The following is an 18,400-nucleotide window of genomic DNA, read 5'->3' on the forward strand; positions in this document are numbered from 1 at the left end:
AAAATATAAAACATTAGGTAGAAACGATTGATCTCAATCTGTCCTTCTAGAATAATCTTGATATACTTTAATAATCAGAAAAAAAATACATGCAATAGTAGATAAGTTAACTTTCACCTTCCTTTGGTTGAGTCATAACTGGTGTTTGAGTCTCCTTTGTGTATGTAACGATTTCTCGAGGAGGAAAGTCAACTTGTGTAATTTTAGCCATTCCAAGTTTAATAGGCCCACGTCTAAATAAAATGAATAGAGACATTAGAACAATTGGTATTTTTAATACAATCACAACTAGGTTATAAATAATTTCAGATTGTCTGCAGTGATATACAAGCCCATCATCCTACTCCACACAACAAAAATCAAGCTTAAATGCAAAGGATGCTACATCTGAATGTATGTTAATGATATACTAACTTTCTTTTTAAAAAAGATGGCTGGCTTATACATACAGACTAAAAGAAAAAGAAAAAAGCAAAGATACCTGGATTTCTTGACTTTACACAAAAGTATTTTTCAAGGCTTGATAAATCTTAATGTATGACAAAGCTCTTTTTCCACTGGCTAAAGGGCCTGTCTTACAAAGGTAACTCATATGAGCAGTACCATTCTTTTCAATGGTATGGCCCTACTCCCATGAAAGATATTTGCAGGACCAGGGTTCCAAGACTGCATAGCTTGCAAAACTTTAATTATTGTGAAATTAATGTGGGTTTCCTGGCCCATTTAAATATGCTGACCATTTCCTTACTTCTCCCAAATCTATTATTTATGATTTAGAACTGTAAGTCTGTTCCCAAACAGTAGTATAATATCCTGGAACAGAATACTGAAGAGCTTAAAAATAAAGATTTAACATGAAAAATCAAGAACAAGAGCTTATTTATAATATAGAGACGAAATGGGTCTAACTGCATTATACAACATACACACACGAAAAATTACATGACATATTGCAAGACAGACCCATCCCAGGAGAATTTTTATATAAAACTCCTATTAACTTCAATATGTATATTAACCACTATTCCAATAATCCAGCAATAAAAATCAGTACATTATAACTAATCCTTCGATCATCTCTTCCCACACTTAAAAAAATCTATTACAAAATAAATAGGGTCAAGGAAAAAGTCTAACGTTCTTTCTTTTTTAATTTTTGGAAGGCAATCACAATTGTATGACATGATGTGGGTCTTAATGAAGAAAGATTACCATTGTAACAGACTTCATGGTATATTAGCCACAAAACAATAAGTTCCCATCTTTTCTTATACTAAACACATTTTGTACATATTTAAATGTGTAGTTATTTTATTTCAAGATGACATTTTATAGTTGTCTTTCCAAGAAAGACGTAGATAAAAAATGATGCTAAAGAGAGCAAGAGATATTGCTGGAAAAAATGATAACTTGCAGTCACAGTAAGACTGAAGTTGCCCACTATAGACCACTAAACCCCAGGACAGCATGAACTTTGCTTACTTTCAGAACTTGCGTTCCCTTAACTGTAACTTAAAGTTCATTTAAAAAAAAAGAACTCTCATATTGGAGATAGATATATTATATTTGATTTTATATTTATAAATACACAAAAGAGGGAACATAAAAATCTATGAAATACCCCAAGTCGGAATCAGAGTGGAGCTGAAGAACTGATGGATCGGTATCCCAATGCAGTGTCCTGATACCGTAGGTTGAACCACCATGCAGCATTAGCAAAAGAGGCCAGAGATTAGTGAAGCAAATACACACTATGAAATGTTAAAGCTATTGTAAGTTTATAGTTATTTCATTGTTTAAAAGAAAAAATGTAACATCAGTTAGTAGAAATTCAGTGACCATTCAAAGCTACAATACATGCAATAAGTATAAAACAGTTAAATGCAAACATATTCAGAGCAAATAGAGACATTCAGTTCTTTCAAAGATGAGAAATTAAAGCATTGCAGAATAGCTAAAAACAGTAGTCTTTAAAAAAAAAGCCAAATGAACAAAAGTCCATTAGAAACAGTTTAGGAACTGTTTAACTTTAAACTTCGTTTTAAAGCTATACAAATTTAATTATGTCATATGAAGTCAGGTTTGTTAACGTATTACAATATTGCCCAAAGCATTAAATATGTGCAGGAAATTGTCATATAGGTAAAGGAAATGAGTCAACACATGAAACTTTTGGTAGAGAAGCAAAATGCATTTCCACTGGGATACAGAACTACTAGAGTTTCCAAGATGTGACACTGCTGTAATTATGGGTTAAGCATTGCCTTGGGCTTACAAATGGCATCCGATTTAAAGCCATTTAAAGATATTCAATTTAAGATAGAAAACAGTGGGCTTTATATTAACAAAATGTTTCAATATAGTGAATATTCAGCACAGTATATAGGAATAAGAAGTGGAATGGATCTGCTACAGGTCACTTATGTAAAACAGGTCCTGCTTTATAGTGTAGTCTTGGCGGGGGGAGGAGGAGAAATCTACATCTAGTGTTGGAGTCTACTTCTAACTCTACCAGGGCATAAAGCAGCAATTTCAAACAAACACATGTGAAATATTAGCAGCAGAACATCTGCTTTCAGTAAGCTTGTATACGCTACCATACTTTGTAGAGAATTTTACTATTATTTTGTAACAGAAGCTGAAAAATAAAGAACATGCAATATGTTAGTATGCTAAGTCAATAAAAGGTTTTCCTGTATGATTATTTTAGGAAGACTGAAATTATTTTCTAGTGTAACTAGAGAGTTCCTAGAGAGATGTAAAGTTGCTCCCAATAGTTTAATACAATGCGGTGAAAATATTAAATTAAATTTTATGTACCTTTAATTATGTACTAGGTTGTTCTAGTGGCAAGTATTGGTTAAAAGGGTACCAACCTTTAATTAATGGTTTAATTAGAAATGCAAAGCTATTGGTTTTACTGTCTGAAAGTATGGACAATCGTTTTCCAAGTCATTGGAAAATTGTCTATGTATTACTTGCAAATACATGGACAGTACCTCCCATGTGTCCAAAATAAATTGCTTTGAATGCACTGCTAAATTTTCTTAGTAACTTTCTCCTTCCCTCTCCCATATAAAACATGCCATCCGAGTTTTGCAAAGATGTATTGATTGCTGAAGCCGATAAATATGTTCAAACTCTCACTCTTTTCAAAGTTGTCTTGAGAAAATTTTAATCACATTGCTTTGCATAAAATCTAGTTTCTTAGAGGTTGCTCAGTCATTCAAACTCACTTCCTGACACTCTTCATAGTTTCTTCACTGGTATAAGAAATACTATATCCTTTAAGATTCTCTCTACACTATCTGTTGGATTATATTTTACCAGAGATGCTCTTCTGAAACCAAGATGGCATTCTGAAAGTATTGTCTGGTGGTTGGATCTCCTGACTCCCAATGTAATGTACTAAGTTATTCTAGTGGTTCTCAACCTTTCCAGACTACTGTACCCCTTTCAGGAGTCTGATTTGTTTTGCATATCCCAAGTTTCACCTTACTGAAAAATTATTTGCTTACAAAAATCAGACATAAAAATGCAAAAGAGTGCCACAGCATACTATTACTGAAAAATTGCTTATTTTCTCATTTTTACTATACAATTATAAAATAAATCAATTGGTATATAAATATTGTACTTAAATTTCATATGACTTGTTTATACTGTTCTATGTACTGAAATGTTAGTTTGTACTGACTTCACTGGTGCTTTTTATGTAGCTATTGTAGAACTAGGCAAATATTTAGACAAATTGATGTACCCCCTGGAAGACCTCTGAGTACCCCCAGGGGTTTGCGTACCCCAGTTGAGAACCACTGTTCTATTCCTTTTCTACCACTGACTCACTATTTGATCTTGAGCAAATTAATTTATCTAAACCTCAGTTTCCCTCATCTGTGAGATGGGAAAATTGCTGCACTTCCAAACTCTGTAAATTGCTGTGAAGCCTAATGTGTAGGGCACTTTGAGATGTGTGGATGAAATTACAGAAGTACAAGGTATTATTTTTTCTCAAGAGTTTTCAAAGACCTGTACTTACATTACATTTATGACATACCTTTATGCAATTGTATATGCAGAATATACAATGGTGAAGACAATATTTTCATTAGTTTGAGATGAATTCACCCTAAATGTACATGTGAAGTTTGTCATATCAAACATATTTCATACACCATTCACCATTCCATATTACAGATAAAAGGAATGTATTCTTCAAATATTTTAGATTAAAACAATGCTAACGGAGAACCAACACCCACACCCAATGGATTATGATACAAACAATTCACAGATCTCATGTCACATGTGGACTGTACTACTTAAAGTCTGGCCGTTACTAAATGAAAGAGCAATATTATTGGATATTTTATTACATATCAAGTGAGCTTGATCCACACAGACTGAATGAAATATTAACAAAGCTGCATTCAATAGGTATAGTATGCAAGAGCAATCAGGAAAGCAATGTGTCTCTATGTTAGTCATGTGTTGCATTCTCCTGTTTTTGCTTATTACTTACTTTTTAGCAACAATCTAAACTTTGTTTATGCTACTAACCGGTTATGAAAATAATCCCATGGTTTTTACAGTTGGGATGGCTAGTAATAATATTAACAACTATATATAAATGGGATGCAAGCAAATCATTCTTCAAAGCATGGGGTATGCAAAATATGAGAATGATATCAGCCACAACATAAGTATGTGGAAAAGACATGAGTATGCTATAACATTTATCAGATGCACAAACAACTTAAATCTTATTTAAACTTTTTCCAGAAAGTGCAAAAAAACCAACCAACCTCATATGCAATCTAGAGGATAATTATGTTTTAACAAGAAGCTAGTGCACAATATAAATGAACACTGATAAGTTTTAAAAACTTATTTGACGATGGCCTAATATTTTCATCTTTGTCAATTAATAGATTTTCTGAGCAAATTATTAATGAGACTTTTCCTACTATCTGAAGAGAGTGCACTTGATATGGCAGTGAAAAAATCCTTTGATATAACATTCCCCTTCCTCCCACCTAACTGCCCTCCCCCTACCCACTTTGAACTATTGGTCCAATAGTAACAAACATATCTGGTTCTCTAATGTTAAAAAGGAATTCAAAGTTTCATTTTACTTGCAGCTTCTGTATTTAAATAAAATATATTCCAAGATAATTATCTGAATCAGAGGATACAATGGTTTTACATAATAGTGTTAAAAACATGAATTGCTTTAGAACAAGAGACGTTATGCATTTTATCTTAAAATCTGATTTTTAAAATTTGTTAGTGTCTGTTAACACTAACTCAGTATTATTTTAGAGAACTCCTCAAGCTACAAACATTTCTAACAATGTTTTAATAATCTAACGTTTTAAGAAAGTTACCATACCGAGGTCCAACGGCACCATCACCAGAGTCTTGGCTTCCAGCTTCACTTGGAGTACTCACAGATTTGGAAGATGGAGACATAGGAGGAGGGACTAAATAGTGAAACAGACAGGTATCCGCTGTTACTACTCGTAGAGGTTGCACAGCTTAGGATGTTTCCAAATTAATTTAACATGAAGTATTTAAAAAAAGTGATGGTGAACAAAAAATACATGGATGAAATGAATAAAAGAAAGAGAGGGGAAAAGACAATGTTAACATCTCATGCTGGAGACTCATGCAAGTCTTTGGCATTTAATGCAGTTGGGATATATATATTTAAAAAAAAAAAAAAAAAGACACCTAGGAGAAAATGACTTGTGGATCTTCTTTAAAAAAAACAAAAAACAAAACAAAACACACACCTCAATTTCCACAAAATGCTGCCACCAACTTTCAAAGGAGACAATTTTCCTTACAATTTGTCATTTCCAAATGCATTAAAAACTGTTTTCATGGATTAAACAGACTGTAAAAAACACTATTTAAATTCAGCTAAATTTGCCTTTGCTTCAATTACAACAGCAACAATTTTTTTTGCCATAGAATAAATTTTAACCCGTAACATTGTTATTTTACCAGATATTAGTAATTAACACTTTTTTTAAAATTAGCTGCTATCCTGGAGCTGACAGCTTTATTAAATATAATGCTGTTATTTAAAATATCTCCTTTAAAAGTTTCTAGCATTTTGGGTGAAGATTTCAAACAAAATTTAAAAAGCAACATGCTTTTGGGAACTGATGCATAATGAAGAGTGACATCATGCAACTTAAATACCATACCAAACTGTTGCAGTGTTCCTTTCCCCACTCTAGAAATTATGATTTGTAAGAATGGTCTAACCCAGCCTTTTTGACAGCCTAATAGTGCCTCAAATTTTTTTTTTTTTTTTTACGTTTTATTTTTCAGCAACACAAATACACTCAATACAAAAGGTTCTCCCCTACACTGGGAGAATTTTGTTTTGTTTTTTAAAATCAAAACAGGGAAAAATTACTGTTAAAAAGTTGTTAGATAGCACTTCTTTTACAGGTGTACTTTTACTGGGTAGTCACTGCCATCTGCTGGATAATTTATAGAATGACTGCCTATGCCCCCTATTTTAGTACTGCATGACTTTATCACGAACTTCTTCAACTAAAGAAGATAATTAACATAAAAACATACAAGCATGACTGAAAACTCATTCTGCTTTCACTAAATTAAACAGTTAACACCTGAAAACAGAGTTAAGTGATCACAATGCTTAGACTATCAACTTAGCTCACACTGTGTATAATGTGAAATCAAGTGATTGAGCTCTAAATATTTAATACTAAACTATGACATTAAATATCACAGAGCCAAATCTAAAAATACTTAGGTATACTGCAACTTAAAACTGTATGTATCCTTCAAAGTAAAGAAGTGCCCCCCCCCCACAACCTGCACTCCCCCCAAAAAAAATCCAATGGAAGAAAAGATGAGGACAAGTGACTGACTTTCCAGGATTTCTCTCCCCTGGGTGCAGCTGCTTACTGTACACAACTTCATAGATCAGGTAAGAGTCAAATACACAAAATCAAAAAGGTAAGAGTAGCAATAAGAAAAAGAAAACCAAAAAAACATAACTACTGTTTCCTGAGTCAGAGGGAGATCCCCCTGCTGAAAGAGTGAAAACTAATTCTTGGGGTGAGTGAGCTTGTTTCTGTTCGGTTTTTCTTTTGGCTTGCTTAAAGTGTACAGTGAGGTCTATAGGGGACTGTGTGTTTGGGGACTGTGTGGGAGTGGGGACCAGAGGCCTGCTAGTTGAGTAGGTATTAGCAAGGCTCTAGCCTCCTGTCCTTTGATCCTGAATCACTCATGATAATTCTTGATCACCTTTTTCCTGTGTGTTAACAAGGGGGCATGGTTCAAAAAGGCCATTATCACCAATGACAATATTGCTCCTGTGTCCAGACAGAGAACCCAATCATGGATGCCTCTACCCATGGTGTGGATTTGCAGAGACTGTGGCCTGCAGTCCCTATCATAGAAAGCCAGGAAATGAGACCATGCAGTGAGAGAGGTTCCAGTTGGTAGAATCCCTCAAGAAGCAGGTGGGAGAGCTACAGGAGGAGATGGTTAGGCTGATGAGCATCCTTGCAAGTGAGGATTCATCAAAAATACACACATGGAGACCACCAAAGTTGAGGAAGCAATCCAGCTGGAGAGGACTGCAGTAGCACTACCAGGGGAGGAGGAAAACAGCTCCTTCACAGGGAGGAAGCTGGCTGCTGGCTAATTCTGCTCCCAACCCACCCTCCATAGAGATAAAAACCAGTTTGCTACTCTGGCTATGAGGAATCTTCCCCAAAGCTAGAGGAGCAGAAGCCACGTACCCTCAAGCCTGGAAGGAATGTGGCCACCACTCCAGAGAGGAAACGAAGGGTAGTGGTGGTTGGTGACTCCTCTAAGGGGGTCTGAGGCATTCATCTGCCGGCCTGACCTGGCATGCTGGGCTGTGTGTGCGCATTGCCTGCAGTGGCCTGTATTTGCGACATTATGGAGGAATTGCTGAGGATCAGCTGGCCCTCTGACTATTACCCCATTAGAAGCAAGAGGAAGACCAAGGATAGAATAGGCCCATTACTCAATGAGGAGGGAAAGACTAACAGAAAATGCAGCAATGGATGAAGCTTTTTTATTTCAGTTTTCACCAAAAAGCTTAGCAGTGATTGGACAACTAACAGAGAACATCAGTGTAAACAGGCTAGGATCTGAGGCTGAAATAGGGAAAGAACAGGTTGAGAATTACTTAGGCCTGGTCTACACTTACCTTAAAGTTCGGGGGCAGTCAACGGGAGTTACGCAAGCTACTCACAGTAGCTTGCATAACGCCCATTGACTTCTTAACTTTTGTTGTGCACTTGAGGGGGTGGTTTTAACAAGTCAACTTCCGGATCGATTGAGTGGATCTTCACTGACCGCTTAATCGATCTGGATAGATCAGTCTGATGGTGGCAAATTCACCGCCGTCAGTGAAGACGTACCCTTAGACAAATTAGATATCTTCAAGTTGGCAGGGCCTGATGAAACACATCCTAGAATACTTAAGGAAGTGACTGAAGAGATCTCTGAGCCATTAGCAATTATCTTTGGGAACTCATGGAGGATGGGAGAAATCCCAGAGGATTGGAAAAAGGCAAATATAGTACCTATCTTTAAAAGGGGGAACAAAGACAACCAACTTTACTTCGGTATCTGGAAAGTTATGAAGCAAATAATCATCAGTTTATAAGCATTTAGAAGAAAATATGATGATACGTAACAGTCAACATGGATTTGTCAAGAACAAATCCTGTCATACCAACCCAATATCCTTCTTTGAAATAAGTCTTGTGGATAGGGTAGCGGCAGTAGATGTGATATCTCAAAGTTTACGGTACTATCTTGCATACTCTTTTCATAATCAAACTAGGGAAATATAGCCTACATGAAGAACCAGCTGAAAGGTAAGTGCACAACTCAGAGTACTTATCACTGGTTCTATCAAGCTGGAAGGACATAGAGAGTGGGGTCCCTCAGCAATCTGTCCTTGGAGCAGTTAAATTCACTATCTTCATAAACAATTTAGGTAACAGCATAGAGAGTATACTTATAACATTTGCAGATGATACCAAGATGGAAGGAGCTGCAAATGTTTGGAGGACAGGATTATAATTCAAAATGATCTGAAACTGGAGAAATGGTCTGAAATAAATAGGATGAAATTCAGCAAGGACAAATGCAAAGTACTACATGTAGGGAGGAAAAAAAAATCATTTGCAGAAATACAAAATGGGAAGTGACTGCCTAGGAAAGAGTATCAAAGAAAAGGATCGGGGGGGGGGGTGTTATAGTGGAGCACAAGCTAAATGAGAATCAACAATGGAATACTGTTGCAAAATAATCGAACGTGATTCTGAGATGTATTAGAAAGAGTGTTGTAGGCAAGACCCAACACATAATTCTTCCACTCTATTCAGCACTGATAAGACCTCAATTGGAGTATTGTGCTCAGATCTGGGCACCACACTTCAGGAAAGATGTGGACTAATTGGAGAAAGTCCAGAGGAGAGCAACAAAAATGATTGAAGGTCTAGAAAACATGACCTATGAGAAAAGGTTGAAAAAAAAAATCTGAGTTTGTTTAGTTTAGTGAAGAGAAGACTGCTGGAGGTGGGGGGGTACAACCATCTTCAAGTATGTAAAAGGTGCTTACAAAAAGGAGGGTGATGTCCTGTCCTCCGTGAATAAGGAGAACAGTTTAAGAAGTAATTAGGCTTAAATCACAGCAAGGAACATTAGAAAAAACTTCCTAAGAGTAAGAGCAGTTAAGAACTGGAACAAATTATCCAGGGAGGTTGTGGACTCTCCATCAACGGAGATTTTTAAGAACAGGTCAGACAAAAACCTGTCAGGGATGGCCTAGGTAATACTTAGTCCTGTCTCACTGCAGGGGACTGGACGAGATGACCTATCGAGGTCCCTTCCAGTCCTATATTTCTGTGATGCTATGATCATTGCCACAAAAATAATTAGCCAATGGAAACAATCCTTTGAAGGTTCCCTGATTTTCTACACCAAATTCTGCCCCAATGTACACTCCGTGCAACCCTGTCAGAGACATTGAAACTATATGAAGTGAGAGTCAGGACAGAATCTGACCCTCTAATACTAAATTTAAAGTGCTTTTTAGGAATCTCTTGTTCAACAGACTATCACACAAGTATTTAATGAAAATTCTCTCTTTATTCTAGTCTATTTGCACCAGAATATTTTTTTGAGAGACAGCACTATATAGGTGGAAAGGAAAGACTAGTGCCACAGTGAGTACATACTCTATGCCTCCCAGTTTATTAGCATTTGTATGAGGTTTGCATTTTCTGCAACAACTGCTATATGCAGCATAGCTGAGTGGTTTATCTTTAGTACAACAACATGTATATGTTAAAGAAGTAGATTCTCATTACCAAATTAAATGGTAGATCTAATTCATGGTTTTGGAAAATAATTCTTATTTCTGATGTTCTGCCAAACAAAAAAATACCTAAATTTGCTCCTCCCAAAAAACCTCTTTTCTTGCAGAGGATATTACATTTAGAACTCTTCAATACATCTGTGGTAAAAGCAGATATAAAATACTATATTATAAAGAAGTGTAGAAGAAAGACTATAATTAGGCAAAAAATGCAAGGGATTCACAAAAATAAGTCCTTTTATACTGATTTACCAAAAGGCAACTTGTAGTAGCCATATGTATCTAGTAAACATATTGTCATGTAAAACAATGATTTACTAAATCTCCATCTACAGTACTTTATTCATAATCAATGCTATAAATAGTAACATGCAGTGAAGAGGTCTGAGGCCTAATCTCTTTAAGTTCTATGTTACTAGACTAAAACTTGCACATTATTCCTAGGTAATAAGCAGGCTAGTAGGAAAAGCAGATCAGAGGACAATTGAGAAACAGATTTGTGCAAGGGATCCATTTGACTGGCACAAAGTGTATTATTTCTAAACCAGTCTCGAGTTTAGTCTGTGATACTACAGTGCCCCCCTGTGGAGCACCTCATTCCAAGAAGGAAGTCTCCCCCTTAGTGGGGACAATGCCTATTTAATGCATATATAATTATTTTATGAGCTAGGCATCCTTATTTGGACTAATCTTGATTGTTAGAAGGTAAAATTATAATGATTTCTTAAAGCAGTTTTGTGTTTCACTAAGTAAGTACGGCTTCTTACATCAAAGATATGATGGTATTTAAAAAAAACAGCATTAGAGAATCAGTTCTTAAAAGTGAAATCCCATATATCAAATCAATAAGGCAACAATCTGGTATAAGAAAACCACCTCGTTGAAAGTCTACAGAAAGGGAAGACCATATCAATACATTTACTCTATCAATTTTTCCAGTATAACTTTTTCCTTTGAAGAAACATAACCTGACTTAGAGCTTGATCAAAGCTTCTGCTTGAAGTTAAATGTAGCCACTGAAAGTAAGTGTCCTTCACTGTCACATGCAAGCAAGGTCCAGGTTTGGACAAATGGTGCCCTCCCTGAAGAGTATTAATTCTGGTAGGGCATGGAATTTCAGACAATTTTTCATCAACGACTACTCATTGTAAACTCAAAGATTTCTTGTTTTAGAGGTGAGTACCAGCTCATGGCTTTCAGACGTTCATAGACAGCCAGAAAGCATGTGTTTATGGACTTCTGAAAGAGCCTTTCATATTAGGTCAGCAGAATTGTCAAGCTTTCATTTCTCCTGTGAGGAAATGTCCAACTTTTAGTCTGCCAAAACAACTAACAGATAGGAATGGATCATTTGTAACACATCCTACTGCAAAAGACTCCAGAACTCTGAATATCCCTATATGGCAGGCAGAGGCAGAGGCAGAGGCAGAGGCAGAGGCAGAGGAGAGAGAGGCAGAGGCAGAGAGAGAGAGAGAGAGAGAGACACACACACACACACACCCCTGTGGAGTACAACTGCCAGAGCAATGATTTAAGAAACAGAATTCTACTCTCACAAGTTGAAGCTCATGGAATAAGACGGTTTTAATGGCATCCCCAGGGTCATTTTCAAAACGCGTAGAGATTGTTTCAAAAGTAGATGCAACAAGGCAGTCAGAGAAGGATCACATTCATAATGGAAAAGCAACTTCCACATTGCTTCTAACTTGCCCAACAAGATTCAGAGTGATAGCCCAAATCAAAAGGATAACTTGAAATCCTGGGTGCTCAAAAGCTAGTGATGAGAGAAGTGTCTGAGATGCAGGATGGAGTTTAAAAATACATTTATCTTTTCCACTCTGATTTTTTTCAGAAAGATGGGGATAAGGAAAGCCAAAGACTTTTTGACATTCCTGATATACAAGCCTATCCAAGAATGGGATAGAATTGGAGGGAAAAATGGGGAAAGAATAAGTTTTAACTGTCTAGGAAAAGATACTTGTATTTGACCTTGCTGTTACCCCCATTATTGGAAGTGAAGGCATATTTAGGCCTGACAGAAGTTTGCTGTGGATTTTAAAAGTCTGTTCTGATTACATTTAATGGTATAAACAGAACATGTACATGTAAAACTACGGAATAATCATGTTTGTGAGAAGAAGCAAAGATAAAGTAAAAAGCTAGAAAAGACCAGTTTGTACTAATACTAAACTTGTACTGACAGGGGAAGAGAGTTAACATGGAGATGAGAGACTAATACATGTGTGTAAGAAAATATAAACAAAAGTTATAAATAAATTTGTGTGACAAAGGGAGGCTGAAGCTGTGTTGTCCGGTGCTGGAGGAGACTGTCATGAGATTGTCCTGATGAGTTTCCCACCTGTGAGTAACTGGTCACTACTTCTGAGTGTTTTTCCTTAATAAATATTTGTTAGACCCATCTGCTGATTAAGTGAACCTCAATCCAACACCCATAAGATTATTTAGGTGTTTTTTTTTGTTTTTTTGTTTTTTTTTGGGGGGGGGGGGGTGGGGGAAGGGTAGCTTAAGTAGTAGAAACAGAACAAATGCACAAACTCTGCCTGAAAATGTATTGTAATTAAGATCAGTGATTGTGGAAAAGTGGACAATAGATAGCCAAAACCCTGCTTGTCAACAGAGGACAAAATACCAATGTGCTGGTCATGGAAAATAGGAGGAAAACAAAAACATGTATTTAACACAGACCAAAACAGATTTCCAATTATTCACTTTTGTTTATGCTCTGAAGGCAAACTTACTTGGACATATATTCCTCAATTTTTTTATTTAAATACGTGCCAAAGATACTTTTACTCTTAATTGAGATCCCAGTTCTCAAAGAGGGTCTTAAATATTGAGCAGATTAGCAGAATTCAATATTTTACTAGCAATATTTTGTAAAAGAAGAGAGATCGAGCAATTAATTGTGCACACTGAGGCACATCAGTTATGATTGACACTTATGACAAATTGTGCCAAAGACAAAGGATGCATGCATTTTAGAATCACTGAGTCAGTCATTTAATTTTCAAGCTTCTAATACAAATGCTACATTCTTAATGATAGGATATGAAGGATGAAACATTTAACTGATATTCTTACCAATAGGAGAATCTGGTGTTAGTCCCATGCTTTGAAGCAATGCTTCAGCTTCTCTTCTTTTTTTTTCAAGGTCAGACTCTTCTTGTACAGGAAGAACTTCCTTCTTCTGATCAGTCTAAAAAAATTTCAAGGACAACCTTTATGAGGCAGTATATAGTTGGTGTAACACATTTCATGGTTTCATATATTTCAATATTCACTTTTCTATGCTTAGTGAATAAACATCTTGAGTACAACTTGGGAAAGTCTCATATAGCAATCCTCAAGATCTTTTTTGCAGGGAAATTCAAAGAGCTCTTTCTGTATTCCTTAATGAGAGGATGGTCTGGAAAACCTCTAGAATGGCAATAACTGTTATAGATAGAAATACTATGGGTTTGGGACAGCAAGACAGAACCTTGGCCAGTGGTGTGACAGGACACTCTGCCAGATATGGAATATATTTAAACACTTAAAAATTAAGAGAAATATATATATCATGTCATATGCTAGCAGGCATGACCACATGCAGAAACAGTTCTTTGTAGTGGTATACAAGGGTACTTAGGTTTTCTTATCAGCCACCTATGTCTCACAATGAAGGAAAGGGAAGGGTGAAAGAACTATGCAACACCCTCTTTCTTCACTCAAACTCGAATGATGGATGCAATGTTTAAGTTGTTTCTTGCCACACTCCACAAAACAAAAAGAAAAAAAAAATCAAATAATCAAACACTTCAGCATATTATTCAAAACAATAACCAAAAGATTAATGTTTGGGCCAAGTGAACTTTAGGATTAAAGCACACTCAGCTCCCACCACCACCTCAGGCTAAAAATCAAATTAACTATCCTCCAACTGGTCACTAAAACAAAAGTAGTCTAGAATAATTGATGCTCTAGATAGAAAGATATCTGTAACACTTCATTGAGCTTAAACAAATAAATCTATTACTTATTAACTTAGAGAAATAGGATCCAAATTCAAGTTGCTCATATTATACAATAAATTCATCTCATAATTAGAGTACAATCATTGGCACTCTATTATCATCATTCTTTTGTAAAGATGTTTTAGAGGGGTAGCCGTGTTAGTCTGTATACAGCAAAAATAATGAGAGTTCTGTGGCACTTTAGAGACTAACAAATTTAATATTTGCAGACATAAGCTTTCAAGAGACTTCAGCTCTCCTCTTCAGATGCAGTAATACAGAAAATAGGTGCCTCTGTCTTACCTATTTTCTGTATTACTGCATCTGAAGAGGAGAGCTGAAGTCTCTTGAAAGCTTATGTCTGCAAATATTAAATTTGTTAGTCTCTAAAGTGCCACAGAACTCTCGGGGTTTTTTTTTTGTAGAGATGAACTGGTCATTCAACAGGAATCCTTTGAACAGGTGGAAAAAACTAGATAAGTCAATTATCTCACTAGGTGATGGTTAAAGACTGCCTACTCTTCATTTGGATACATGTAATATTTCCAAACCATTGTATAATTTCTCCTAGATCAAGGTGTTCCCAAACATCACAACAAGCCCCCATTGATGTGCCATCTGCATTACACATGAATCCTGGAAAGTACAAACAGTCAATAAACACACTTTTCTGTGATCATTGGGACATGGATGATATTGCAAGATATTTCTCTGGGTATGTCTTCATTGCTGCGGCATCAGGGATCGAAGCAGTGGCGTCAATTGAATGGGTCTATGTAGAGGGCGTCTCCCATCGACACAATGCAGTGAAGACGCTGTGCTACATAAACATAAATATTTTACGTAGCTTGCGTATCTCCTGTCGACTGCCACCACCAGTGTAGACCAAGCCTCTGTCTTTTCTTTATGTCTGAATCACGCTGCTGGCAGTTACCCAGTGTTCAGTAAAATGCTGTTTTAAGATTCCTGCCAGTTCATAACTTAAGAGCAGAAAAGACATGAACAAAGGGCCCAATTCAGCAAAGCATTTAAACATATGCTTAATTTCAAGAACATACTTTAAGTGCTTTGTTGAATCTGTGCCAATGTGCAGAAGTTTTCAGCAGAAAACTACAGTGTATAACTGCCAAATGTGCACTTAAGCAATTTTCTTGATTTCTTTTTACTATTGATTGTACCTTCTAACATGCAGAGTAGGTGACTATGGCCTGATTATTGTTTTGCTTTTAAAATGCAGGTGAAGATGAGAATTGGCTAGCATGGCACAACATTCTACTAGGCCATTAACAATATTGATAGTCATTAGAAATACAGTGACAATGCCAAGGGACATATTGAGAACAACATTTAAGAAAATATTTTTCACAGTTGATGCAGTTTGTTTACTTTGTACAGTGAGATCAGACTAATCACTTCAATTTTCTGCTTTTCATGCACTAGTACTGCTATTACATTTGGATTTCTAACAAAGCATAGGGGGAAGAAAAACACTGTCATACCAGTTTTTAATAGAAATATTTCCATGTTATTCCCCTTAAAAAGAGCCGCACATTTAAGTTTTAGCCTACCGTACTTGACAGCATACCTCTAAGTAACATGAAGCAAGTTAATAAATTATTATGTGCAACACACGTTACAGGACATAAGCAAACAGTTGATAATTTTCTTGTTGATAAAAATACAGGTTCTTACTTCCTTTTTCTTTCTTTCTTCCTCCTTTCTTTTCTTCTCCTCCCTGATTTGCGCCAAACGTTGCTTTTTGCGCTCTAACTCTGCCTTCAATTCACTTTTGTCAGACATGGCTGGAACCCTGATCAACATCAAGTAATTATTAAATAAGTCATATAATATAGATAGTGAAGTATTTTTAACATAGTAAGCTTCCATGATTTTTCAAAAAGTTAAGTCATTTTGATAAAATGTACTTATCTGGCCTACTAAAAACAAAGCTGTGAAAGAAAGCCTTCAAGAGCCACCTTAACATTCATTACACCATATCCAGACTTCCTTCACGCAACATATCCTGCTGGCTACCAAAAGATTAGAGCCTCTGATCCTACAAAGGGCTCTGCTTATGAACAGAGTCAACTACACTCAGGACCAAGGCATAGGGACAGTGGAAAAGAGAATATCATCAAATAATGAACTGCTTTTGCATTTTAGTTGTTAATTTTAAAGTTTACTTGTTGCAGTTTAACAGTGTATCCTGCAGTACGTAGCTGTATTAAATCTGTATTCTGAATCATATGAGGAAGGCCAACTTTTATTATCTAAAAAGTCAGGTAAGTATAATTTATTAAAAGTGAATACAATTTGAACTATACAAAATGTAGATAACTCAAAATGTTTTTCTTTATGATTTTTTGTCTAGTGTTCACTGTCTGGAATTCCAGAGTATTTTTCAAAAGAAAGATGCAGACACAGGTGGATTCAGAAATGCCTGGTCAATAATATGTTCTACCGTGAACACAGCAAGATTTTCCAAATTAAACAGGTTGGTAGAACTGGAGACTTCATCCCCATTAAACACAGGTACCAAAAATTAAAATACTGATCAGAAAAGCTGTACATGTATGGGGTGGAAGAATAAGAGATCAAATTTGCTATTGCAAAATAAATGTCAGAGGAAGCTCTACATGAACAAGAAGAGCAGCTGTGAATGCCCTTTTACCTCAGTCTGCCAACAGTGATACACATGCTTAACTTTAAGCCCAAGCAATGATTGCAATGGAAATATTCAAGTTCTTGAAATTATGCACTTGTGCAAATGTTTGCATAAGCAGTGCTTTCCAGAGATGAAGCTAAAAGATATAAAAAATTAATTTCCAAAATACACTTGTCCATCAACAGTAATATACCCATTACATGTATGTGTGTGCGTGAAAAAAAGAAACACATCAGAAATGTCATATATTTAGTCCAATGTACATTTAGATGTTTACTTTTCTTCTATATTTTAAACCAAAAAAATTGATCATAGATCAGTTTTTAAGCTCATCAAAACAGATTCAGGGATGAATACTATAACTGCACGTTTCTGTTTAGTTTTTAAAAAAGGAATTAGGAAGTTTAATACTAACTTTACAAAGCACAGATTATATAAAATGTGGTGGCTCCAGTATAGAAAGACAGCTTCCCAACACTGCTGCCACTGGCAAAAGATGGAAAAATGGGTAGGATCAGGTTCCTCATCTTGATTCGATACATTATCACCAGCTGCAAACAGCCCCACCGTAAACGAGAGACGCCTGAAGGGCTCTGTGACAGCCCAGCGGGTTTAAGCGAACCACGGGTGAGTGAGAGCTCGAGGTGACAGACTAGCTGCTGCATAGATAGAGTCGTGCTGTCACCCAGAGGTGGCTGCATGTCACGCTGCTGCATCGGTAAAACCTGGAGCCCATAGAGCTGGAAGAAGGCGCCCAGGCAGGGATGTCAGGGCTCACCCATTACAGCACCATCAACGCTTCATCCCAAGGCCTCCTCCCCACAACCAACACAAGGCAGCAAGCGCCTCCCGAGGGTCCTGGCAGCTCCGCCTGAGACAGGGGTTGCGACTCCCCACCACCCAGGACCCCACCTATCGCCTCCTACTGCCCAGCAAGCGGGGCCACCTCGGGTGAGGGGGTGGTGGGAAGGGGATCCCCGGCACCTCCCTTCAGCTAGCGCAGGGCAGGGGCGCGGTGGTGGTTGGTTCGGGCGGCGTGAAGCACTCCCTTCCCCCTGGACGCGGCGGGGACGGCACGAACCTGACAGCGGGGCCTCTCTTCGCTTAAACCGCCGCTCGGAAGCTCCGCGCTCACCTCCCCTTTCGCCTCTTCACAAAGGCGGTGGCCGGCGGCTAGCGTCAGCTCCGCAGCAGCGCCGCGTATCTACGGGAAGTGCGGAAGGACACACGCCACCGTCTTCTGAAACGCGCATGCGCCACAAGCTCGCCGGCGCTGGTGGAGGGACGTAGCCGGTTCTCGCCACAGAA

General features: G+C 37.1%; 1 protein-coding gene across 3 annotated transcripts in view; it reads right to left on the bottom strand.

Moving 5' to 3' along the window:
* DYNC1I2 (dynein cytoplasmic 1 intermediate chain 2) overlaps nucleotides 1-18,327 on the bottom strand; it is a 40,786-nt gene extending 22,459 nt beyond the window's left edge. Inside the window, exons 1-6 of one of the 3 annotated variants that reach the window (XM_067549252.1) lie at nucleotides 18,174-18,327; nucleotides 16,120-16,237; nucleotides 13,517-13,631; nucleotides 5,393-5,483; nucleotides 1,622-1,681; nucleotides 118-233 (exon numbers count right to left, since the gene is read on the bottom strand). In XM_067549252.1, coding sequence (XP_067405353.1) covers nucleotides 118-233; nucleotides 1,622-1,681; nucleotides 5,393-5,483; nucleotides 13,517-13,631; nucleotides 16,120-16,227 — 490 coding nt within the window. In that variant the 5' untranslated portion in view covers nucleotides 16,228-16,237; nucleotides 18,174-18,327. Of the gene's footprint in view, nucleotides 1-117; nucleotides 234-1,621; nucleotides 1,682-5,392; nucleotides 5,484-13,516; nucleotides 13,632-16,119; nucleotides 16,238-18,004; nucleotides 18,142-18,173 lie in introns of those variants that run through there. The other 2 variants (XM_067549253.1, XM_067549254.1) reach the window with 2 other exon arrangements.
* Between the last annotated feature and the right edge of the window lie 73 nt (nucleotides 18,328-18,400).

This window comes from Emydura macquarii, unplaced genomic scaffold (assembly GCF_026122565.2).
Source record: "Emydura macquarii macquarii isolate MOO-44397 ecotype Brisbane River unplaced genomic scaffold, CSIRO-AGI_Emac_v2 contig_1253, whole genome shotgun sequence".
Classification (NCBI taxonomy): Eukaryota; Metazoa; Chordata; order Testudines; family Chelidae; genus Emydura; species Emydura macquarii.